General features: G+C 43.9%; 1 protein-coding gene across 1 annotated transcript in view; it reads left to right on the top strand.

Moving 5' to 3' along the window:
* mtus2a (microtubule associated tumor suppressor candidate 2a) overlaps positions 1-27,500 on the top strand; it is a gene marked incomplete at both ends in the record, with an annotated part of 57,684 nt that overhangs the window by 8,195 nt on the left and 21,989 nt on the right. Inside the window, 2 exons of the mRNA XM_080749294.1 lie at positions 5,516-5,770; positions 26,969-27,133. Of these exons, the coding sequence (XP_080605420.1) occupies positions 5,516-5,770; positions 26,969-27,133 (420 nt within the window). The remainder of the gene's footprint in view (positions 1-5,515; positions 5,771-26,968; positions 27,134-27,500) is intronic.

Below are 27,500 nucleotides of genomic sequence, written 5' to 3'. Positions count from 1 at the left end.
GATTTACAAACTACAATGTAGCTACACTGTAACACACTTATATAGCTACAGTATATACCTTTTTTAAGATTTCACAAATGGTGGAGTGTCAGAAAATGAATAATGAAAAGTTTCAACTTTGTAGCACCCAACGCACCAGAATATTCACAGACCAAACAGGCGGTGACATTTTCAGATGTTTCATTGTTCAGTGTACAATGACGCTTTGGTCATCCTTTTGATTGCAAACCAGAAAAAAAAAATGCGGATGAGAACTGGGAGAAATAATAAACATTTGTATTAAATTGTGAAATTAAACTGTAGGTATTAACAGCGTTGCTTCAATGAGGAAAAGCATCCTCAAATAGCAGAAAGATTCTCCTAACCTGCTCCATTCATCATGAAACCACCCATGGCTTCCATAAATTGTGTACCCATCTCCCCCCAGCTTACACTGTCGTTAATTCAGCCATTTTGCTTGAGTGCCTCTGCAGGGAGCGTGGTGCATTAAAGTGGCGAAATTGAATAACATTCAATTTAACGCCCTATAGCAGAGATCAATGTAGGCTGTCTCAAGTAACCTTGGTTTTCTAATTAAAGTGGGTTGTTTTTTTTCCCCCTCATTAACGTAAATGTCTCAGAGGCGCTATCGACAGTTCTGGCCCTGATTTTGTAATGCATCTCAAAGGTTGCATGTTTGCCCGTGTACATTAACATTTTTATATTCTTATGCATGTAGATGATGTTCTTAGGGTAATAAGTCTAAATTTCAGAGGAGATTGGTTGGTTGGTTTGGTTTTAATATAAAAGTTGATCGTTTTTACCTGATGCTTTTCCAACACCTGCACCTGAAGCAAAGGGAGGGTGTATAGAAAAATAAAACAGTTCAGCAAAGTCACATTTCCTTTTTTTAACAATGATTTTCTCTCCTTCAGCAGCTATATAGTATTCTAATAGTTATATGACTAATGAGGGCTTTCAATTACCGGGAGCGCGGGCCAGTGACATCTGGCCCCCTGATTGGCCGGTTGTCAGGCCCACCTCTCCGCCTGCTCTCTCAGAGGGGATGAATGGAGGAGGAGGAGGGAGACAGGAGCGAGGACATTCATCTTTAATGATTCTGACCCTCTCACTCAAGAAGAGCACGCTGCAATTTAATCAATGCGGCCCCCGGCTCCGAGCTAGAGATGGTGGGAGGATGGGGGAGGGAGAGAGAGAGCGAGAGAGAGAGGGGGGGGGGGGAGGGGGGTGTGTGGACAGGAGCTCTTGGGATGGGCTTTGATGGTGGATGGGTGTTTCAGGGTAGCATCGTTGACGGGACCCTCCCCCTCCTCACCTTTCCCTCTCTCTCTGTCACTCTCTCTCTAGCTCCTTCTATGTGTCTCTGACTCATGTGCTATATCGTGGCTGTCGGGTGGAAACCGTGTTATGTCCAAGACTGTTAAATATTCTGAAAAATAAAAAGAACCATTCCATTCAAACGGATCATGGTCACAAGCTCTTATTAATATTTTTCACTGGTTATATATTTATACAATCAACTGACATAAACCCTTTCACTTTCACTCAAAAAAGAAACGAAACATGAGTGAGCTTGCAGATTGGCTATTTTTGCTACTTTTGTGTGACACTGTAGTGCAATAAAGTAGAACTTTAAATTACGAAAACATGCAAAAAGTTGAAACACAGAGATACAAAGGTTTCTGCCCAACAGCAAGAGGCTAACAAATACACCAGCGTACGCAGTCCACACACACACACACACACACACACACACACACACACACACACACACACACACACACACACACACGTCCACTGCCATGCCTGACCTGTCGATCTTCAAGAAGTGGAATGCTTCTGATTCGCGTTTTCCGCCCAGTTTGGGTGTTGTGTTTGCTGTGCAGTGAGCATTGAAGCACACAGCTGTGCCAAATGGAGAGGAAAGGAGGTCTGTCTACCTTATCTCTCTAGCCCAGCAGGACATAATGCTCTTCCCCTGCTTGGGATCAAGGCCCTGTGCTGAGGGCTTCAGCAGCCAAAGATGTGGGGGTGGGGGGTCCCCTACATTACATGAGGCCTGTGGATTTGTTCACTGACCGCCGTGTGTGCGCGTGCGTGTGCGCGTGCGTGTGTTTGTGCACATTTCAACTGTTTTGCTGAGTGCTGGAAGGTTTCTTTTGCTTACTATTCTGTTGTGTTGCTGTCACTTACAAAGCCATGATTACTCTCCCCTTCTCTCTCTCTCTCCGTTTTCCATCATTACCCTCTCTCATGTTCCCTCTTGTTCTACTGGTTTGCTTCATCGCTTTTTTCTCTTTCAAGTCCTCATCCACCAAAACATCAAAAGGATGTTCTCTTTGCCTCGATAAAGGACCTCTCTCTCTCTCTCTCTCTCTCTCTCTCTCTCTCTCTCTCTCTCTCTCTCTCTCTCTCTCTCTCTCTCTCTCTCTCTCTGTCTCTCTCTCTCCCTTAAACTTTTAAGGATATGACAGCACCCCTGCTGATTCACTGCTTGGTTGATATACTGTACAGTACAATCCATACAGGAAGCAATATTTTATTCTTGTCTTCTTTGGCCTTGCTGGACCAAGTTGTCGGCCTGCTTCAACGATTTCCAGTTCAAGGATAGGCACTACATTTACAGATGAATTCTTGACACAAAGATATGAGTAATGCCTGCCAAGACTGTCACAAGTGCACTTGTCATATTTCATGTCATAACAGTATCGCTGAATCTCAAAACTTGGCACCGGCTGCGAGCAGAAATGGCACCCTGCCTATAGCCTGTCCGTGTGGACAGACTGAGCCAAAATGTGTCAGAAAGTCATGGTCTCCTGTGCAGTGGTTGTTAAGGATGCTTTGGTGTGGTCGGGACAGTCATGCAGAGAGTTTCTCCTGCAGCCCAACAGACCTTAATCAACCCAGGATGTTTAATGATTCATGGGAAAATTAGTATTCTGGGTGTACTGAACTGAACCTCCTGCATGTGAAAACGAGTTCACTGAGTTCATGACGAAAACACCCTCGCATATGCAGTATACTAGGGATAAAGTTATTATTGTTTATTGTGATTAGAAAATGCACAATAATCGTATCTTGTATTTAGTTGAGCAGAAAATTCAGTCCCACTTATCCTCTAGGCTTTGATAAAACGGACCTGTAAAGAGTTAATTTGGTACGCTCTTATTTCACTCTTAGACAAATTGATTCTGCAAAAATACAGATCTACAAGCTTGCAAGGCGTTGCAACACGGTTTAGATCGGCTATTTCTGGCGAATGTTCCCCCCATAGGGATGCTGGGGGTTCAAGTGGTTAACAAAAATGTCATATTAAAGGTGATACACCATGAAATTTCACTTTTCCTATTTTAAAACCTTTTTTGGGGGTCCCACTAGCACCTTCTATCCTCACAAAGTCCCATTTCTGACCGTTGTGTCTTTCTCTGGTTTTGGGAAGGTGGAGGTAGGGGGGGGGGGGGGGTTGGTGCAGTTCAGGCCAAAGGTGGTGCTGCAGCTGAAAATGCTCTGAGAGCCATTCAAAATGAGAGAGGCTCTCTATTCAGGAGTGGTAATTTAGCCTCAAACCTTTTGAAAAACGTTTTTGGGACATAAACAATATGACATAAATACTTTTTAAATGCATGGTGTATCACCTTTAAAGTATTAAGCATATGTATACTAGTAAGACGCCTCAGGGCGTCAAGCGACCTCGCCCTAAAGTGCGAGGTTGCGCCCCAGTTATGTGGACATCAGGGATGTAGACATCAGGGTTTGTGGACATCAAGGAACTCCATATATGGGCATAAGAGGGATTTGTTCCCCTGGCATCACAGGGATCTCCATATCTCCATATATGGGCATAAAGGGGATTTGTTACCCCTGGCATCACAGGGATCTCTCCAACAGGGCATCATTAATATTGATGACATCAGGGAACTCTATATATGGGCATAAAAGGGATTCTGTTAGTGTGACATAACAGTGAAGCCAGAGCGTGATGTCAGAGCGGCAAACCCATTCTGGTAGAGTGATTCCCCTGACATCACAGTGACATCAGAGCATGATGACATCATGATGACACATTTTTACGGTCTATGGGTTTGCGGTCTATATGTGTGGTGTTGAAACTTTTCAAGCCACCTATGAAATAGAAGCTATTATTCTGTCAGCCCTAGACAGTGTACGTCCTCTCACTGGGGAGCTGTCCTTTCAGCACCACACAACACAGGGAAACAGTGACTCACCATTCAGCACCACACATACAGCAAACCGGTGAGTCACACAAAACCAAATACCAATGCAGCTCATTACCAGACGAGTGGGCGCTCAGGGAACGGTGCTTTTGTCTCGCTTACCATCATCTGTATTCTTGATACTGAATGTCTGTCTGGCTCACATACTGTACATTCTGTTGGACGAATGTTTGACCTCAGGATGGCAGAGGCTTTTTCTGCTTTTCTTAACATAACTGTTACGCCACGGCCTTGGGGAAAACTAAGGCGCTGAATTAAACCGGGCTCTCTCCCTTGTTTGTCCTGGCCCCAAGGGTGACAATTTATTGTTGTTTAAAAGTAGTGACATTGAGGTGAGTAGCCAAAACAACAAGAAAGGACCACAATTGATATTAACTAACTTACCAAAAAACAAAGCATTGCAAAACTCCCTAACCCAAAAGGATTAAATAGCATTAAACAAAAAAGCCTCCCACCCCTAACCTTTTCATGGACTGTTAGTATTTATCTTAGAATGTGCTCTAAACAACACTACAATTAACACAAAGAGCTACAGTTGGTCATGTTGGCAGCCAGGCAGGAGAGAGAGAGGAACTGATTGGTGTCAGCTGCACTTATATCCTGGAAGCTGTCATCTCCAGGCCAATCGCAGCCGGGTCACCTCCTGCTCAATCACACAGTCCACCAACCATCACACACCACCTGGAACCAATCATACACACCCACTTCACCAATCACACATCCCATTTGCGACTCACAATCAAAGTGACACATTATGACACATAGAAGCAATCCACATACAAATATATAAATACGACCTCAAGGTCGTAACAATGACAACATACAGTATTTGAGAGCTTTTAGAATGAATACCTGGCATAGACTCATTCAATAACATTAATTGCTTGGGCCACATGAACTGAATTGCTACAAACAAATGTATTTTCTTCCCTCTGTTCGTCTTTTTCTGTTTCTCTGTCTGCTTTGTGTCTGGTAGGTGTCTGGTGTGTGTCTGTGCTTCCTAAATGCACAGCCTGTGCAGTGTGCATGTTAATTAAATGCCCGCCACCAAGTGTCTAGACATAGAACTACAAATCAACCAAAATAATATGCCAACAAAACGTAAATAACAGCTCTTACTGTATCATTCAACTACTTGCTCTTGCCTTTCTCGTTACATTTAGATTTCTACTGCCAAATGACATACATAATGCCAATCACCAAATGGACAAATAAACAACCACACAAACAACGCCAGACCACCACAAATGGACAATATTTCGTGTGTGTTCTCTCAACAGAGGAGCAGAGTTTCGCCCCTGCATCGTCTACACCTTCAGCTCCTGTCCCAGCCCCAGCCCAGTCACAGGGCCCCTGCAGGACCCTGCTTCCGAAAGCCAGCCAGTCAGGCCTTCGCCCTCCGGGCATCACCTCCAGCCGCCTCCCCCCGGGTCGCCTGGCCGCCTTCGGCTTCGTGAGGAGCTCCAGCGTGTCTTCGGTGTCCTCGGCCCACTCTGCCGACAGCGCGCAGAGCGACCCCTGCAGGACTGGCCACCGTGAGTACCTTACACTACCTGCAGTCTGTTATTCCTGTGCTGTTGTTGAACGTTTAAAAGTAGCAGTTTCACCCATCAACGTGTTAGCTGGTTACCATGGTAACCAGGTAAACCGGTGCTGCGGCGGCGGCTGGTGAGCGAAAAAACTTGATACAACGCAGCCGCCATCCTCAGGAAACGTGTAATCTCCATAGGCTCCTATTCATTGCTGCTGCAAAGAAACGACTTTATCTCTGAATCTACTTCCAAATTCCAAAAACGCTTCAATCCTAGGCCGCAACGGTCGGCCGCGGTTAGAATTTTTCATTTCCGTGTGAAAGACAAACACCCTGGTCTACATCTGGATTTAGTGAATTTCCACAACATGGACACAATCTTGGCTTCCGGGGCTCTTCAAAATAAAGCGCAGTGAATGGCTAATCGGGAGATAAGCGACCGCCAGGTCACATGTTACGGCCTTTTTAGCGTGCTGTAGTGGCAGGGGTCCGCCGCTAGGTGGCGCTGTATGCACGGCTGTCTCCGCGGTTTTAAGATCTGAGGCCGATTCTACAAGTGCCTTCTAATTTTCTAAATCAGTACTTCTCACTTTCAAGATGTTTCTAGAATGTTCAAAAATAGCAGATGTACAAGCTGGCTACATCTGAACTTGTATATCTGCTATTTTGAATTGCCAATGCAAAAATTTGATTGATTGATTGATTGATTGATTGATTGATTGATTGATTGATTGATTGAATACTTGATTGAATACTAACAGTTTGCAATAGTATTAAGCTATGGTTTACAATGATTGCTAACAAGGCCCAGCGTTGCTTTTTGACAACATTTTTTAAATCATTTTTTTTTTTAATTATAATTAGTTTTCCTGTTCTTTTTTCACATTAACATCACCATTAAATCCTATTGTTTAGTACTACAATGCCATTGGCCACGATATTTGCATATAAATCCCCCCCACAGAGACTGACATTCACACCTCCCAGAGAAGTTGAAATTCCAGCGTCTGGACGAACAGCATCTCACTTTTTAACTGAAGCTATTCCTCACTAAAACATAAGTAAAATGCCTGTAATATTTTTTTTGTGATCATTAGAATGTCTAGAACACGTGCATATGTTAATATTGTGAAAAAATATCCCCAAAATGCAAATTAGAGCATGATTTATGATTTATGATTTATGGCTATAAAACCTTACAAAAACATTATTAATTTTTTTAAATTACATTTTCCTGTGATTAGGACTCCTACAACACCATCTGATTAAAAAAAAAAAAATTGGCCAGTAGAGATTTATTCGGGTCTTGCAGGGTTAAGAATAAGCCTATCCGGCTTGTTTCCGGATTTCCTATGTGTTTTCATCACAGATGACACAGAGGCTTGCCCGGTTTTAATGGGTTAAGATTTGTTGTATTCGTTGGGAATAGGGACTCTGGGAACCGTTTTACCTGTAATACCTACACACACAGGCATATCATTCACTGCTGTTCAAGATGGACCGTCTTTGAAAACACTAACAATATATGGTAGCTAGTACTGTGTTATGACTGCATAGCAAGTACCCATCATCACCACCATCTGCTACGTGTTTTATTACCATGTCTATGGATCCCCCTCTAGAGTATATTTTGCATAAACAGCCTTTCCCAAACATTTCCTTCTCTCATTACCTCTGCCCAGTCCTCCATTTTGGAACATACTGTGTCTATTCTATTATGTCTCATATATATATATATATATATATATATATATATGGAAATAAAGACATATTTTTCCCATATTTGATATATAGATATATATATATATATATTATATCAAATACATTTTGTGTCATTTTTAAATCACTTGAAACCCCACCTTTTTTGATAGCATTAGTCTTTGTAATGATCGTTTTTAACCATTTTATTTAAACTTTCATTCTGTCCTGCTCCCAGTCATGTCCTGGTAGGTCAACCACTTAATGTTCAGAGCACACAGTCACACCACACTGATCTAGTGAGTGACCTGTGACATGTCAGCCTCTCTCAAGTCTTTCTAGGTCAGATTCTGTAATGTCAAATGCAACCTAAAATCCCCTAAGGAAATATACACACACAGTCTATGTCATGTAGGTGCTCCCAGTGGTGTGGTGCACGGTGTCTTAGTATAGGAGGGTTGTGCTGAGAGTCTGTGACATATCAGGAGGACCCCCACCCACCTACATGTAAACATGCATGTGTGCGTGGGCACACTATTACCGCCAATGGCTAATCTTATGGCATTTCTAGTTTCAAAGCTGATAATATAAATAGCCATCAACAGCAGCTTACAGTAATGAATACATGATAACGATACTATAAAGAAGAATAAAGTGTGCACACTTGGACATGCTCTTCATGAGGTCTGATGAAGAGTTGGTAGGCTCGAAACGTCACGTCCAATGAAGGAACCAAAATATTTTTTAAGCTTTGGAGCTTAAAAAGAAGACTAAAGTCTGCACACTGGGCTGTGCAGACTTTGTTCTTCTTTGTGGATTCTGACCTCAGCCCAGTACCTGCTTTTTTAGTGAGTGGATGTCATAGGCGCCGGAGCCGGGTCTTTTTGGACCGGACTGCCACCCCACTTTTCAGGCTGTCGACCTATTTCTTCTGTCATTTGGTCCGTTTTTCCCCCAAAACGGTGCTAAAGTCCCACTGTCCCCATTGTCTTGCTAAATCGCTGCTGGAGGTCGTTGCGACCCCCAGTCACTCATGCTAATTGCTTCCAATACACAAGTCTGTCTGCATGTTCAACCGGTTCTGATGACGGCAAGGCTGCAGTGGTGTAAGTAACAAATAGGCCTACATTATACTCAATAAGTAGCCTACTGTAAGTACAATTTTGAGGCTTTCTCAGAGGCAAATATTGTAGGCTACTTTTACTCCACTCCATTTGAAAACGGTTAAGTTACTTTGCAGATTTTGATTATTATAAAGGCATACATTAACCAGTTCAGTCTATTTATTTAGGCCATTAGAAATGAAAATACAAGATCACAATGCGACGCTTAGCTATAATTGTGAGCTTAGATCTGCTAAAATATTTGTATCTATGGTAGGCTACATTTGTGAAAACCTGTGAAATGGGACATTCTGCAAATCACTACGTTTTATTTTGCCTATACAGTACATTTTGATACCATAACGTCATTATGCAAGTACATTTTGGACATGGGACTTCTAACAGAGTATTTCTACTTTTACTTATACTTAAGTAAAACCTTTTGAGTACTTTTCTTTTTTCTTCACTGACGGCCGGGCTGCTAATCGAGCGTCGGCTCGCTCGCTCACTCTCTCTCTCTCCTCACTCAGTCAGTGCGATGCAAAGCAGTTAATTTCTGAGTTCTAACTTTCACTATACAGTAGCTTGAATTTCCCTTACTTTATTCACATTTAAACTTAATTTATTTTCTCGAAAATACATTGAGCGCAGCAGAGCCCTAGCTCATTCATAATGCCGAGATTACAGAAGGCATAGGCCTACAACATTGTAGGGCATAATAATTAAAACGAGTTATATATTGTGAAAAAGTTGAATTAAATTATTTATCCAGAGCTACTTATACAATTGTCATCTAACAACACATTGTGCTCGTGATTGTGATAGTTATACTAAAGTCAGAGGTGTACGTTTGGTTACGGTTATGACGTCACCACCTGGCCACGCCCACACCACCGCCCCCTCACTATTTTACCCCTGCCGGCGCCTATGGTGGATGTGCGTGCTTTATTTTATTAGGGCCCGAGCACACACAGTGTGTGAGGACCCTATTGTATTTGCAAAGATTATTATTCTTCCGCCGAATGAATCGTGTTTTTGAGCCGCAAAACGTACTCCAAAAGTTGCGCAACTTTGCACACGAATCACAAGTGGCGAAAAATTTCGTATTTAAAAAAAATCAAAATGGGGCGTGGCCTAATGGCTCAATAGCGCCCCCTACAAAACTTCGTGCCCCAAGCCCCACCATACGGTTTCACCTACACGTAGGAAAATCGGTACACACCTGTATCATGTCCGGACTCACAAAAAAGTCTCTTGGCGCCACGTCCGAAACCAAACAGGAAGTCAGCCATTTTGACTAATTAGTGGCGTTTTGGTGTATTCTTGGCCGTTTTCACGTGTCGCACTTTAACGAACTCCTCCTAGGGGGTTAATCGGATCAACTTCAAGTTCGCTCGGCATACTCAAGACACCTTAACGATGAAAAGTTGTGCGAATCGTGAGTTTTCGTAAAACGGCGTGCCCGTGGCGAAGGGTCAAACTTCCTTCACCAAACAGGAAGTGCCCCCTCTTCTGATTGGTCCATACTTGATTGTTCCTTTTTTTGGCTGTTACTCATCAACCGTTTATCGTACAGAGTTGTGGCTGGTATCATATGACTTGACTAAGTGTCCTTCACCTTAATTGGTTTAACTAAGCCCCGCCCCCTCTTCTGATTGGCCGAAACTTGATTGTTCCTTTTTTGGCTGTTACTCATCAACCGTTTATCGTACAGAGTTGTGGCTGGTATCATATGACTTGATTAAGAGTCCTTAACCTTAATTGACGCTTCCTTCGCCAAACAGAAAGTGCCCTTCACCAAACAGGAAGTGCCTCTATAACTCATGAACCGTTTGTCGTACAGACTCGCGGCTGGTGTCATAATTTTTTTTTCTCAACATTTTTTTTTCTCAAATTTTTTTTTCTCAATTTTTTTTTTTCAATTTTTTTTTCTCAAAACTTTTTTTTATCAAATTTTTTTTTTCTCAAAACATTTTTTTTCTCAAATTTTTTTTTTCTCAATTTTTTTTTTTCTCAAACATTTTTTTTTCTCAAATCTTTTTTTTTCTCAATTTCTTTTTTCTCAAAACATTTTTTTTTCTCAAATTTTTTTTTTTTCAAAAAATTTTTTTTTCTCAATTTTTTTTTCTCAAAATTTTTTTTCCTCAAATTTTTTTTTGCCCAAAAACTTTTTTTGGAGAAAAACTTTAAACTATCGTTAAAGTGCGACCCATGATAACGGCCAAAAATGCGCCAAAACGCCACTAATTAGTCGAAATGGCTGACTTCCTGTTTGGTTTCTGATTGGCTGCTGGCCTTGTGACGTGGGTAGAGCTGCGAGGGCCCGGTCATTGCTGCTTGCAGCTTTAATTATTATTATTATTATTTTTTAAATAATTTTTATCCCACGATTTTGCAACCCATTTTCACCCAGTGCCAATTGCCTAAGTAATCCTGGGCTCTGCTCTCCCTCTGCCGCGCCTGGGGAGACAACGGACTGACCTCATGCTTCCTTCAATGCATGAGTAGTCCAAGTTGTTTCTTTTCACCTGACAGGGGGGATTTCCCCGAGATGAACGTAGCGCGTGGAAGGAACACGTTATTCCAACCAGTTCCTTTCCCCTCCATCAAGCGCCCCAGCTGGCCAGGGGGAGGCATTATTGAGACCAGGATTACTGCATGTTTTTGTGAGGGTATCAACCCTATAGGAGACACGGGGAGGACATGCAAACTCCACACAGAAAGGCCCTATCGCCGACCCCACCTAGGGTGTGGGCACTGATGGTGCGGAGGGAGAAACACGCCCCCAGCACCCATGCACAGCGTCCCCCGGCGGGAATCGAACCCAGGACCTTCTATTGTTTGTTTCTGTTTACAGGTGATACTTATAGGTATAGCATACATGACGTTCATCCTTTTGCAATACCATTACAAACTCTGTTACATGTTACACTTTGAAACATGGCCTTATTTTATGGCTATACCGTTTACCAGAAGTTAGAACACCATGCTTTTTTTCCTCCACTGTTCTTTCACATCTTGAAGTAAGTCACTGATTGGGAATCTCATCTGTGGGCTTGTTGATCCAATTATCTCTGTATGAGCAACGTTTTTATTTTTTTCTCCTTTCTCTTTTGGTTGCCTTTTACTCTGTCTCTGTGCAGCTTTAGAAGTGTGCTTTGAAACGCCGCTGGTTGTCTGTCGGTGGGATTGGCTGGCTGGCTGCCTGGTTTTCGCTGTGATAACTCCATGTGTTTTTAATGTGACCTACATAAGTAACGATTACTCCTCTTCTCCCGGTTACAGTTGACGCTGTCGTACACGTCAGCAACCCCTGTTGTTATGTCATCATGAGACATCTCATCATGCCTCTTCTTTGAAATCACATTTGAACCAACATTTTCCTTTCCCATTGGAGATGGAGGGGGGTTAAAATCTGTGTGTGGGTGGAAACGTGTCAGTTACTGTGTGTGTGTGTGTGTGTGTGTGTGTGTGCGTGTGCGTGTGCGTGTGCGTGTGCGTGTGTGTGTGTGTGTGTGTGCGTGTCACATCCATATGGGTGGCAGCAGGGGGTATCAAATCAGATTTCTCTGTGTCCCAAATGGAAGATGGGGCAGAGGAAAAGCCTGAAAAGAGATGTGAGGGCCAGAAATGAAAGCATTTAATGCTTTCTTCCAAAGCCTTTCCTCTCTCTCTCATGGTGGAGGGATATTAGCCAATGACTGAATGGTAGTCTAATTGCAAGTATTGAGCAAGAATATCGCTCTGCACGCTCGCGCACACACACACGCGTACATGCATGCTTTTGCAGCCAGAGCAGTGCACTGCAGGGCAGTTGGGCTGGCAGTTTGTAAAAGATGGAGTCTCTCTCTAATTAATGTCAGCAGAGAAGGATGAGATGAATTCACTGTAGCACAGAGCCGTAATTAAGGAAATATACCACCATGAAATCACACACACACACACACACACACACACACACACACACACACACACACACACACACACACACACACACACACACACACTAGGACTGTCGTTTACTAAAGAAATGCTGAGTTGACAAATAGTCAAGGATTTGTCAACTTGATTAACTTATTTATTCAACAAATCTGTCAAATTTGAGTTCCATTATTGTAAAAGCACCTAATGCCTAAGGCACCTAATAGGAGGAAATGGAGGAAAATACTAAGCGCTCTTTAAATAATATTGAAAATAGCCAAACTGCTATTTTCACTAATTGAGAAAATATACATAGATATCTGAAAAAATCTTTTGGAACATTTGTGGGGGGAAAGAAATGTTGTGGGAGCAGTTAAAAAAACAGGATATTAATTTACTCACAACCCATAAAAAGGGTAAAGATTAGGCATGTTAGGAATATTTAGGATTCAGGAGTGAAGGAATGAATATAGCCAGGAAAAACAGGATATTAATTTACTCACAACCCATGCATAAAAATGGTTCTGACCCGATGTTTTGGAAACACTGGTGTAACGTGTCGTCACAATGTACTGAGAGAGCTGAGCACAGGGAGACGAGTAATGAGTAAGAAAAAGGTTATTAGAACGCTGCCTTCATTACTTGTTACTTACACCAGTGTTCCAGTGTTTCTCAAACTTTCAAATGACAAGGTCTCCCCTTAACTCTGACAGTGTACAAATGGAACCAAATTAATCCGTCAGGGAGACTTGTATGGGTTAGACCCCCCTAAAGGAACACACAGAGTCCCTGGAATCAGCTTTGAGAACCACTGACTTACACCACACAGACGCACCACCAACAAAACACACTGATCATGAATGGAGATAGCCTGGAAACCAGATGAATCTGCCAGTGGAAAAAATAAATAGTCCTCGGCAGATTTGGTCTGGCCCCGCTTGGTTGTGATTGGATTTCCCTTCCCCTGAATTTGTAGGGCACCAATCAGGGCCCAATATGCAAATCTAGGGCGGGTTTATAACTTGAGACCTTTTTTTCCACCCCTTGCAGGTAAATGCAGGTTCCACACAGATTCTAGGCTAATATCTACTCTAACCTCGCCTACCAGGCTTTCTGGGGGAAAGCCTGGTGTTCGTTCACAACAGGCCGTTTGGCTTCCACCTAAAGCGCGGAAACCACTAGAAGAAGCGGCGTCGCTTTGAATTGGTTCCCTCCGTTTGTTTCCCCAATCCCTATTAAAATGCTGGAGTAGCCTAGTGTAGTCTTTGCCGTCGCTACCAGTTGGACTAAAAGATGCATATACCAGACGAATTTTTCGAAAGCAAAACTACTCCGCATCAAGGAGTTTATTAGGTAGGCCCTAAAAGTATGTCCTTGAGCACAGGGGAATATCTTGGGTTAAAACTGAATCCGGTTTGATCTTTCCGGCAAATTGTAGTCCTTTGAGTACTACAACATGACGTATTGTGGTTTCCGCTCCATACCGGTTACAACCCCGAAAAGTGAAGTGATCCCAGACTATATCTACTCGTTGGTGTGTGTGTGTGTGTGTGTGTGTGTGTGTGTGTGTGCGTGCGTGCGTGCGTGCGTGCGTGCGTGCGTGCGTGCGTGCGTGCGTGCGTGCGTGCGTGCGTGTGTTTGTGTGTGGTAAGGGGAGTGGCATGGTTTATTTTGAGCTGTGGGTGCGTGTGACCTTTTGGCTCTGAGCTGTTTGAACTCATACACTCCACTTGACCTTCAACACTACTCTTCAACACTACACTACTCTACTACTACTGATCTCTGTGTGTCTCCCTATCTCTCTCTGCCTCTCTCTCTCCATCTCTGTGTGTCTCCCTATCTCTCTCTGCCTCTCTCTCTCCATCTCTGACTGTCTATCACTCTCAAACAAGGTGTTTTGTTCTTTATCCCTCTCTCTGTTTTATTCTTTGTGTACGAGTGAATCTGCTGGAGAAAGGCATCGTATTTGTATGCTGCATGTACACGTAGTCTCTTATTAGCTCTTGCCTGTGAAACATTCTTGTGTTTTCATGTATATAGAATGGGTGTCATTGTGCCCCCCCTCCAGCCCTGTGCTCTAACAACAAGCTGACAGATGAGTTGCAGCCCCAAAAAACCTCAATGCTGTGTTGTCTTGCCTAGTTGCACTTCTTTTCCCTATTGATCAGTAAGCACGCACACACAGCGGGCTCCATTACTGTGAATGGTGTGACCAGGAGAAATCATTAGGAAACAGAGACGAGTGGAGGGAACAACTGCAAGGCTGCGATAAAGTGGGTTAGAGATAGTCCCCAGTGGTTAAGCTCTCTTCGTCTTCTACACTGATCAATGGGTTAGGTGTGGCTGTATACTGTATGTGTTTTCTGGGTTTGTGAGGACCACACAGATGTCAAATTTGATATACAGTAAGGGCTAGGGCTTGGATTAAGTTTAGGGTATATAAGGGTAAAGATTAGGCATGTTAGGAATATTTAGGATTCAGGAGTGAAGGATAGCCAGAATAATTCTTACAATATTAAAACTGTCTACAATTACACAAACTTTGCTAATGTTAATTCATGTGAACAATGTTTAGTTTATTTATCTTTTATATACTGTATGTGAACGTAAATAAGTGTGTGTGTGTGCGTGCGTGCGTGCGTGCGTGCGTGCGTGCGTGCGTACGTGCGTGCGTGCGTGCGTGCGTGCGTGCGTGCGTGCGTGCGTGCGTGCGTGCGTGCGAGCATGCGTGCGTGCGAGTGTGCGTGTGTGTGTTTGCTGTGTGGTGGGGGAGTGAGTGTTTTCACATTATGTTGTGTGTGCCCATGTCTGTCTAAGGAGAGATGGCAAGAATAGAATGAGAGACAATATGCTTACTTTGTAAATGTAAATAGATCTTAATTTAAAATGATGGAGGGGTGGTCAAAAATGTTGCTGTGGATGGAGATAAGCCTGGAGGCCCGTGTACAGGCTTACACGTACATAAGGTCACTCTATATGGCATTGATTAACCATTAACACAATCCTCCGTTGAGCCCATCGATAAACATCCATAACGGTGTCATGATTGGGGAATTGTCAGTGTGTGTGTGTGTGTGTGTGTGTGTGTGTGGGTGTGTGTGTGTACAGTATGTGCATGTGCATGTGTTTGTGTGTGTGTCCATCCATCTGTCTGTGCGTGTTACTGTGCATGCATTGTAACATCCACTGTGATTGACAGAGCTTGCTCTAGCCGGGAGGTGAATCCACAGAGTGTGGGGGCCGGGGGGGGGGGGGGGGGGGGGGGGGGGTGAGACCTCTGTGCCTGAAACCTCATTAGCTGGGAGATAGAAAGTCAATCTCTAAACCAAACAATGCCTTATTATTTATATATTTATTTTATTTGTCACGTGAACGAAATGTAATGTCCGAAGCTGTGCACTGCTCGGCATCAAGCAAGGAGATGCATTAAAACTATTTACAACGTATGTCCACTGTGCTATCAGAGCAGTAGTTAAATGACCAATCCAGGATAGGTTTGAACATATAAATTGTTGTTTACATTGTAAAGGGTTTGATTTGTAGATAGAAAATATTCTTTCTTACCCCACCATGAATCAATTTGACTCCAATATTTACAAACTTGATCAATGTAAGCAAACCTATTACTGTGCCAAAATATAGTAAATACACTTACCGGTATTTGTTTATTTGTTTTTGTCTAGTGTTAATCCTTCTATCAAGTTCTGCATCAATCACCCGTAGAGAATAGAAACAAGTTAGTGGCAGGGCTACCCATTTGTATCACCTTGTGACTTTGAACCCTGCTACATGTTTTGTGTTGTAAAAGGGAAACAGGGAGCTTCTGGACGGGGAGGTTTGGCAGGTAGATGTCGCACCCCAGATGCCATGGTTTAGATCTGGCCTGTGACTCATTCTAGCTCCCTGTGAACAGATGGTTTCTACGGTTGTGTAGACACACGAACAACACACACACACACACACGCACACACGAACTCATGAACAGAACACACATGCAGAAGCGCAACACACAGAGCGGTGGTAGAACAGCTATTCAGATGAGGCAGTTAGATAAGGCATGCGTTCCTTGGCTCTAGGGAACAACCGACATGACAGGAAGCTCTTTGCGGCACCAGGGCTGACGTGGTGCGGATGGGCCGGGTGCGCCTGTTCATTAGCTGATAAACACCAGGCGTATTTCAGCCCGCGCTGCTTGTTAATCAGTGTTTATGGGCTTAACTGATGCACCAGACTGACGCCTCACAGCAGAGGAGGGAATAGAGAGACAGAGAGCATCACGGGAGTCTGTTAGAGCAGGCATGATCTGTGGCTCTCCACGCCATTCCAGGGGGGAACTGGAGAGCTCCTGGTTTTCATTTTAGCCATAAAATCAACGTCTAGTTACTTGCGCCAGCAGAATGCACAAGTACTGCGCTCGGCTGCGTATGTAGGTAGGTAGGTAGGTAGGTAGGTAGGTAGGTATTTGTGTGTGTTTAAGCCCGTAGCCCAATCAGTGACCATCATTTCTGGCAACCTCACCATTAACAGCCAATAAGGGACCAGCATTCCTGGTGATGCCAGTTGTTTTGGTGATGTCACTGGCATAGCCAGTGGTGATGCCAGTGGTGATACCAGTGGTAGTGAGCGCACCTCATGGCGCACTCTGCTGGCACACAAGTAGTGCAGAAGGCACAAGTTGGCACCTCGACACAGTGCAGTTCAAGTTTAGATCTGGGACACCGGTCACAGGTGTATGCATTTAACTGCCTGCTAGAAATTATAATTTGTCAATAGATTACTTAATACTTAAGCACTTAGCACTAGTTCTAAAGATGTCTCTTTTTATCCTGTTGACAGTAAACTATGAATACCCCCCGTTGCGGTCATTAGCCCCTCCAATTTCATTTAGCTTCAGTGCAATGATTTCTTCTTCTTAAAGAAAGTCGAACAACTAAATGTAGCTCTCATGGGAGTGTCATGTTTGATACAGAATAACAAAACCATTATTTTGATGTGTGACACTCACTGGAACTGAATTATTCAGACTAGCCGCAGATGGAAGCTTTCCATCATGTTTGTTGTGTTAGAACATGAAAGGTGCTCTGTCAGAGTGGTTATGACTAATGCCCTTTGTTCTTCCCTTTGGTGTCTTTGTTGTTTTTGTTGTCCCTGGTGACTTCATTTTATACATACAAATAGAATGCATTTTGGCCGCGAGTGAATCATTTGAAGAGGATAGTGTCTGTCATTATAATCTAAATGGTAAATGGTGCATTTATATGGCGCCTTTATCCAAATCGCCTTACAGTGATCCACACACACACACACACACACACACACACACACACACACACACACACACACACACACACACACACACACACACACACACACACACACACACACACACACACACACACACACACACACAGCGATGGCGGAGAAAACCATGCAAGGCACCAACCTGCTCATCGGGAGCAATTAGGGTTTCAGTGCCTTGCTCAAGGACACTTCTGGGGGAGCCCAGGATCGAACTGGGAACATTCCGGATGCCAAGCGGTCGCTCTACCTGAGCCACTGGCGCCGTCAATTTACAAATATAAAATTGTCTGCCATTGTAATCAACATGGTGTGCGTGCATGCATGCATGTGCCGTACATGTGTAGCAGAGGAGTTAAGAGTTAAGATCTGTTTATTTGACAGGGACCGTGCTCATTAATGGACATGTCAGTTTTCACTTCAATGTAAATGAGCCAGAGTTAGCCCGCCGCGTGCTAATTTTCATCTGCAGTCCCTGGACCCCCATTGGTGGTGATCAGCTGAGTCAGCTGAGCTTGAAGCCCAAAAATCTAATATCTGCCCTGCCCAGGTGCGGATTCCCTCATGCCCTGGCCTATACGGTAAATGTTTGGTTTCCCACACAGGAGTCCCAGGTCCGAATCTCAGGTGTTATACATGTTTGTTAGGGTTGTGTGTGTGTGTGTGTGTGTGTGTGTGTGTGTGTGTGTGTGTGTGTGTGTGTGTGTGTGTGTGTGTGTGTGTGTGTGTGTGTGTGTGTGTGTGTGTGTGTGTGTGTGTGTGTACGCAAGTGGAGTGAATTCAAATGTGCATTGAACGGTCAAGTGATTGTGCATGGCACTGCAGAATGTGGCAATATTGAGAGAGTGTCCTCTAGAGTCTAGACGATGGCTAGAGGCATTTCTGTTTAATGCTCGCCTCAACCTTAACCCCATGACCCCAGTCTACAGTCTCTAGTGGCACAGGTCAGTGCATTGTAAACACATTTAGCCTGTTTCATTCTGTATAATGGAATTCATCTTGTACTTTGTGTTGTATTAAGTCATTCATGACATTTAAGATACATGTTACATTGTACAGTACATAACACTGTATATGTTATCATATAATAGAAAATCACTGTTGTCTACACTAGAGCCAGACTCATATATCGGTCGGGCCAATATACTGGCAATTATTTTGATGACTTTGTTATTGCCAGTTATGCAATGTTTCCAGATTTTGAAAATATAGAAGATCTATAAGTTTACAACACAAAGCAATGTGACACACTGTGAAGTTGTCAATAAGTTTAGTAGTTTATGTACTGTACTTAGGTACATATATCAAATCTAGGACTCTCCTAAATCAGATTCGGCATGGGACCCACACATCGGGCTCCACTGTTGACTCCATGTATCCATGTATCAGGGACGTGCTGGGCCCCTGATTCAGCCCGGGAAAAAGAGTTGGAGAGGCCCTCATTTTTTTTTTGTTATATTTCGTCGTTGTCGGGTGGAAACCTTGTATGTCCAAAACCGTTTGTTTTGTATTTATCATTTTAAAAATGATTTAAACTAGTGAAAACAGCCGATCTACAAGCACACAACGCCTCGCACCGCGAGGCGTTGTGTGCTTGTAGATCTGCTGTTTTCCGCCGCACAGCCCCCAAAATGGAACGAAGGCCGGTATTTTTTATTTATTTTTTTCCTAATGGCCGGCCTGGTCCGGCCGGGAATGAACCGGCCGTTCGGGAGTTGTCCCGCTTTTCCCAATGGCCAGCACGTCCCTGCCATGTATCCATGGTCCATATGACTTTACATTCATGTACTGTACAATAATGATGAAATGCATACTGTATGTGTACATGTATGCAGTTGTTCCTCTGAATCCAGTCAGACAGAAGTTGGGCTGAGGTCTTCCAATGATGACTCGTCTGCTTTTGCGACCTCAAATTGCCTCTAATAATCCTATTATAATCCTTCCCTGCAGAGTAAAAACACCCAACACTGTCTCCGGGGGAGGACTGAGTTCCCTTCTCAGCCCTAAATCTCCCCTTTGATTGTGCTCCTCCATTCTCTCCTCCGTTCATTCAGAGCCGATGCCGATGATCTGGCTTAAGCCTTTCACAGTTTGTCTCCCTCCCTGTCCTGAGTCTTTAATACTCAAAGTATTTTCCTGGGGCTTTCCTGTGTGCTCTGCAGATTCTACCTCCTCAGCAGCCAAAGGCATTACTGAATCTTCGTTTTTTAGCCCTGCTAGTGAGAGTGAAGTGCTCTGAGCCCTGGTTCGTACAGCGCTTGAATCTGTTCACCTCCTTTCTCCTCACGGAAGGGCTCTGGCATTCCCAACCTACAGTAGATGATTTTTGGTGTTAATGTTGTTTGTTTCACTGGGGGATGTAAACAGACTCGTACCGCATGATGTAACTTCCCTTAAACGCAGCACTTCCGCCAAATTCGAGCACTTCCGTTAAGACAACGCACAGCGCAGGTCTCGCCCAGGATAAAATCCCTACCTTTAGTCTCAACATGTTGGCTGTACATCATCCTATCTGTCTCTCTGCTTGCTGCTGTCAGCACCTGTACAAATCTATCTGTCACTCTGGGTGTCCTGCCACACCTATACATTATCATCTATAGTAATCTATCTACTTGTCACTCTGCCTTGCTGAATGTACAGAGCCGCTCCTCTCTGCTTTTGGTATGCAGCTTTAACCTTGGCATTCACACAAACCTCATTTGACGCCCGCTGCCTACCTGTCACCCCCTGAACCTAGGAAGGGATCGCAGCGTGCAAGTTCTGTGTGTGTGCACGTGCGTGCAAGTGTGTACATATGTGCATGCACAGAACATATTTCATTTGCATGCAAGAAGGTTTTTTTTGTAGCAGCGGGTGGAATAAGAAGTGTTGTACAGTGCACTTTGTACTGCACTCCAGCTGACATGCTATCACACTTATTGTATGAAATGTTCAGGCTGCTATAATCTTTCTTTCATTTCGCCAGTGCATGGTGGCACAGTATGTACAGGGATGTAAAGTACTAGAGCAATTTTGCTTCAATGTGTCAATAGCTTGAACTTATATTGCATTTTTCTGAAGTAGAGTCATATGAATGCACATGCACATGCACCACATGTTTGTGCCTCCTGTTGAAACACTATCATCCTTAGCCACTTTGTTTACATACTGTAGTGGTTTTGGATTGCAAGATACTTTGTTGTCAAAGAGTTGAGAAAGTCTAGAGGAAAAAAAAAACTGTAAAACAGACCTGTATATTTAAGATCCAAAATAGCAACGAAAAGTCAAACTTGATAGGAACATGGGAGGATGTCCAAAATGTAAATAACTTAAGTGAGGCTGGTTCTTTTATAGCCCAGACAGCCCGTGTCCTCTGGGTCAGACACGGCGCCCTAGAAAACCAGCATTTTCTCATGAGTCCAGTCCTACTGTAACTCCATTCTGACATTTTAGGATGTACACAGGGTAGCAGCTTGTGCCTTGTATGGCATAATTGCACGTTGTCAATATTGTAAAATGTAAAAAGAATTACACAGTTATAAATTGTACCTTATGTTAATTGTACAAAAAGTACATGTTCAAATAATATTTCATAATTCCAAATCTGGCACTCGGAATAAGTTCAAGTTAAATCACAGTTTATTTTTCGCCAGTTCATTTGAAACATTTGCTGACTCTGTCAATGTAGACGAAGTCAGCAAATTAACTTGTGTAATTTAATAGGTTTCGTTCCCCCAATGATGTGTGCACGTGTGTGTTTGCATGCATGTGTGTGTGCACCTCTACGTGCGTGCCATTGCATGTGTGTGGGTCTGCCACAGCACATTGCCATGAATGGAATCAATTTCTGTCAGCCTTCTTCTCCCTTTCCCCACATCTGCTGATATAGCTCAGAACAACACTGGCACACAGGGAGGTTTTTACGTCGCAATCAAATGAAAGAGCTCTCAAGGATAGTAAAAAGGGCTCTCAAGACCTATAAAAGACCACTTAAACTCCAGAGTTATTGAATTTAACTGCCAACGCTGTGAAAGCTAACCACTAGCAGTCTAGTGAGCTTGGTTCACGTTCCTACTGCTGCTTGTCCTCATGAACCTTCATAGATGCAAACCGAGCCTAATGAACATTTTTAGTTTGTTGTTGTTGTTGTTGTTGATGATGTCTTGTTCTTGTCTGTTCCTGTTTCTCTGTGGTGGTGGTGGGGAGGATGCAGAGCATACAGTAGATCACTGGTTCCCAAACACTGGGTCAGGGCCCATTTGTGGGTCGCAGACACATTTGTATGGGTCCCTTTATTTTTTTAATTTCCTACAATTTGTTCATGATTATTATTATTTCAAAACATTGTCAGTGAACATTCCCAAAAAAGCAATTTTTCTCGTGAATTAAAAACTAATTTCAATGATTTTTTTCTGTAATTTCTTGAAGAAATCAAAGACAAATCTAAGAAAGATCTGCTGTTTTCACTAGTTTGGGTCCCGGGCAAACGTCTGATTTATCTTTTGGGTCTCGACCTGAAAGGTTTGGGAACCACTGCAGTTGATCACTGGTTCTCAACCTTTTCAGGCTGTGACCCCACAAAAGAATCACATTTGAAATGGTGCCCCCCCCCCACCACCACCAACACCCTGACAGGCACTTGAAATGTAGGAGTTGAGGCATTCAATTTAGTTTGGCTCGGTTCCACAGATAAATATTGTGGAAAATAGAAGATCTACAAGCTCACAACGACTCTTGTGAGGAGTTGCTTGTAGATCGGCTGTTTTCAAATTTCTTTTGATTTATTGACAATTTGGTCAATGTTTGACCAGTTTTTATAGTATAGTTTGTTGATTACCGTTTTTAACCATTAAAAAGGTATTAAAAAGTCCCTAAATGACACTTCACTGTCATCTGGGGACCCCACAAAAATCATGTGGGGACCCCTCCGGGGTAGATCACGGGTTCTCAACATGGGGAGTTGGAGACCCCCCATGGGTTCTTGAGGGTGTTCCAATGAGTCCTCAGATAAATGACAGTTATGGGAACCAAGAGGACCTTTACGGGTCTGTAACTCAAAGTCGTCCATTTAGTTCCGTTTACACTCTGGAAGTTATAAACACTGTGGATTGAGGTACTAGACATGGAAATTGTATCAAATGACCTGACGTCAAATTGGGTGATCCTTGAAATTAAAAAGGTAGAGAACTTCACTGCAGTGGATGACATAGTCAGCGATATTCAACCTGCATTTTTGCTCTGCTGTGAAATCCCAGTTTTCTGTTTTCTGGCTGCCGTAGCATAATCACCCCCCCACCCCAACCCCACTCCAACCCCACCTCCATGCTGAGCACAGAAAAATATACAGTTCTGTTTTGTCGGCACACTTTCACGTTTCTCTCTTTCTCCACTCGTCGCTCGTTTAATTCCACTGGGCTTTTTGTGTTCCATGAATAAGCCAAGAATCTTTACCACCTATCTACCTCTTTATTATTTTCTCTCCTTATCTCTTCTGGTTCCTCCATGTTCTGCCTTTTTCATCCATGGGCGGAGGCTTGCGGGTTGACCTCTCCCTCAGACTTCCTGCGCGTCCTATTCTCCGCGCACTCGGCTATCCATCATCAGCTGGCACTTTGCCAATCAGTGATGCGTATCACCTTGCCTCTGAGCGTTGATGAAATGCACTGGTCCCACTCCCCTTCTGCAAGCCCTTGAGTTGTGCTCCACCTTTATCTTTCCTTTACCTTCTTCTGCTCTCCCTGGAAATGTCCCTCGCTGCCTCCTGTCCACCCCATCCCCCCTCCCTCCTCCCTCACGACCCTTCGTAGCCCAGAGAACTGAAATGCAGCCGCGGCAGTCCTTGGCAAGGCCATCTGTGTTACATACCTGAGCTGCAGCTCTGTGTGAGCGCATGAGTGAACACTCTGCGAAAATAGCAGACCTACAAGCTCACAATGCATCAGCTATATTCGGTAGAGATTTAGTGTAAAGGGGAAAAAATGGAAGGGACCATCTATAAGCCCTGAATTACAGTATATCGTCGTTGTCGGGTGGAAACCTTGTATGTCCTAGACCGTTCGTTTTGTATTTATCATTTTAAAAATGAACTAAAGTAGTGAAAACAGCAGATCTACTGTGTGGTTGTAGATCGGCTGTTTTCACTACTTTTGTGCGAGAGCCTTGTGTGATGAAGCAGGGCTTTACTTGGTGAAAAAACGTACAAACTTGAAACTTGGAGATAGAAGATTTCTGCCCGACAGTGACGATATAGGGTTTAATTAGTTAATATATTGTCTATGTCTATTTCTGTCTCACAATATTGAACCAATGTTAATGTTAGCCTCTCTCTCTCTCTCTTTCTCTCTCTCTCTCTCTCTCTCTCTCTCTCTCTCTCTCTCTCTCTCTCTCTCTTTCTTTCCCTCTTATATGAATGAATGAATGCATCTCCACTTTCCCCTTCACCCTCCTCTTCCACTCTTTTCTCCTCCTTATTAAGAGTGATCAAGCAGGCACTCTGTGCCAAGTGACAGAGTGCCCACAAGTCTCGCATGAGAATGAATGCAACGTTATGATAAGAAAGTCATTAAAAAACAATTGCCCACCAATTTGTAATCTGGTCAGTTCTGCAATGTGCGCACATGCTGCGTCTTTGGGGATCCACTGGTCAATATTAATAACTTTGTACTCGGCAGCTGCAGCTCTGCTAATACAACATAGAGCTGGCAGGAGCAGTAATGGAAATGTAACAATACCTTGCGAATGAAGGGTAGTGTTTGCAATGATCTGTGCACTCACATTCACATGCACATGCATGTGCGTATGCATGTGCGCGTGCGTGGCTCAGTGGGTGGGTGGGTGGGTGGGGGGTGTTGAATAGTCTCCTGGCAGCTAACCCAATTCCACATAATGACGGGGTTCCGCGGCTCCCAGTAACAGCCTAACGCTCCAATTGGAGGGCTCTTCCATCCACTCTCAACCAATCAGACTTGGCCTGCCGTCGGGTCCCATCCTCTTCCTTTACCAGCCAGTGGGAGCTGGCGTGATAACGCAATGCAACGTAGAACCACAGAACCTGTGTGTGTGTGTGTGTGTGTGTGTGTGTGTGTGTGTGTGTGTGTGTGTGTGTGTGTGTGTGTGTGTGTGTGTGTGTGTGTGTGTGTGTGTGTGTGTGTGTGTGTGTGTGTGTGTGTGTGTGTGTGTGTGTGTGTGTGTGTGCGTGTGTGTGTTTGTGTGTGTGCGTGTACTGTATGTGTGCGTGCGTGCGTGTGTGTGTGTGTGTGTGTGTGTGTGAGTGTGTGTGCGCGTGTGCGTGTGCTTATGTGTGTGCGTGCGTGTGTGTGGATAGATGACAACCAACACAGGTCCTGAGCCAGGAACTGAGCCCACCCCAAGGGCATTACGGTGATTAGGTCATTCCTCCAACTGTTTGAACAACCAGGGACCATCTGATACCTTTTTTTTCTTTTTTTGGACACCACCAGCTGTTTATACAGCCTTCAGGTGTCAAATGGAATAGGGGAAGGTGTAGGGCGTGTTTACACTGTACACTGTCCCTGTGTCAGTGGCTGTCTAGTCTATGCATTGGAGACCAGCAGGTATATAATGGAGCTTTTTGTCTTTGCTGCTCACATACAGTACTGGACACAGAGGTCAAAGTTGTCTGTTGTCACTATTGATTGGAACGGAGATGAGACTGATATAGAGTATAGTTACAGCGTGTACGTGGGCGGCTGTAGCTCAGGAGGTAGAGTGGGTTGGCCAATGCTCCATGGGTCAGCGGTTCAAATCCCAGCTTCTCCTGTCTACATGTCGAAGTGTCCTTGGGCAAGACACTGAACCCCAAGTTGCCTCCGGTGAGCTGGTTGGTGCCTTGCATGGTTTCCACCGCCACCGGTGTATGAATGTGTGTGTGAATGGGTGAATGTAATGCACATTGTAAAGCGCTTTGGATAAAAGCGATATATAAATGCACCATTTACCATTTACCATTTACGTGTGTGCGTGTGCGTGTGCGTGTGCGTGTGCGTGTGTGTGTGTGTGTGTGTGTGTGTGTGTGTGTGGGGGGGGTAATCTTGTGTAAGCCACCTTCTGAACAGCATAAAGAGGTAATATAATAGATTATTGCTGCACTATAAGCCATGATGAAGAAGAATGAAGACTTGGCCTGCCGTTGGGTCCTCTTCCTACCAGCCTGTGGGAGCTGGCGTTAATGCAACGCAATAGCGTAGACATGCACAGAAAAACCTCATGATATCACTGTTTTCTCTGTTTTCTTTGTGTGTGTTTGTGTGTGCGTGCGTGACTGTGTTTGTGGGAGAGCCCATGTGAGAGAATGTGACTGCACAAAAGGTGAGATGTAGTTCAGTATGTTTGTGTTTGTGTGTGTACTGTGTGTATATTATGTATTCATGTGTGCACTGTACTTTCTTCCTATGTTCTTGCCCGTGCAAGCGTGTGCAGACTGTGCACGCTGGCGTGTGTGTGTGCGTGCGTGCGTGCGTGCGTGCGTGCGTGCGTTTCATTGTGCAGTACTCCAGGTTAACAGAAGGAAGATTGAGAGCAGCTGTAAGTGACCCAGAGGTGAAACATTGTTTACAGCACCAGTAAAACTGGGTGCACTGCAGACATAAAACAAGCAACCATACGTTTACTGTGTGTTTATGTGTGTGCGTGCGTGTGTGTGTGCGTGTGCGTGCGTGCGTGCGTGCGTGAGACAGACAGACAGGAAAGACAAGGAAACTCTTTCACATGCACTTGCAGAATGGATATAAAGATATTACGTGTACATGTGAATGTCATAATTATGAAAACATGATTTCATGAATTGGTTAGTAATATATTAAAGGGATTGGTTTGTAGAAAGTGTGGTTGCTGATTAAAGCTGAGGTGTGATATGACTCCTGTGCTCTGGCTGTATGAACTAACGCCATGATTAATTTATATTTACGATTTATACCATTTATTTTCCATCCATCCTTCCATCCTTCCATCCATCCATCCATCCATCCATCCATCCATCCATCCATCCATCCATCCATCCATTAACTTATTCAAACCCCATCCACACACGCACACACAGATGTGGCCTATTTTTTTTATTTTTAATACATAATGCTGCTGCATAAAAATAAGCAACATGTATGAGAGGAATCTTTTAAATATACAATTATTGTTATCATTTGCCCCATCATCTAATTTTATCTTATTTCATATGTCTGTTCCAGGTCTGAGCGTGAGCGAGGATCCTCCAGGTCACAGGGTCACCTCCAGCCTCCCACCAGCAGAAGCCCAGAGAGGGGCACCCTGCCGTGGCACCAACCTCCAGCCTCCCTCCACCCCAGCCCTGCCCAGGCGCTACCTACCTGCCCAGCCAAGAAACTCCCCTGGAGGTCAGTGCTACCACTGGAGCCTGCACATGTGTATTATCAGTCACTGTATGTGTAAGGCACTAAACAACCTCGCTCCTCCATACCTCTTTGATCTCCTGGAACCTTATGCCCTGCTTCATCATACAAGACTGTCGCACAAAACTAGTGAAAACAGCCGATCGGCTATTTTCCGATCAGCTATTTTCACTACTTTAACTCGTTTTTAAAATAATAATAAAAAAGGAATGGTTTTGGACATACAAGGTTTCCACCCGACAGCGACAATATGTGAAGAAAAAAGATACCCTGCCTTTGCAGTGTTAAGTCATATCAGAGAAGGTACAGCAACTGTTTAGGAAGCGGAAGGTTCTCAGTTTGATAATAGCTA

This window comes from Nannobrachium achirus (genome assembly GCF_963921795.1).
Source record: "Nannobrachium achirus genome assembly, chromosome: 19".
NCBI lineage: Eukaryota > Metazoa > Chordata > Actinopteri > Myctophiformes > Myctophidae > Nannobrachium > Nannobrachium achirus.
Note: the sequence above shows the minus strand (reverse complement) of the source record. Positions and strands in the feature narration are given on the sequence as shown.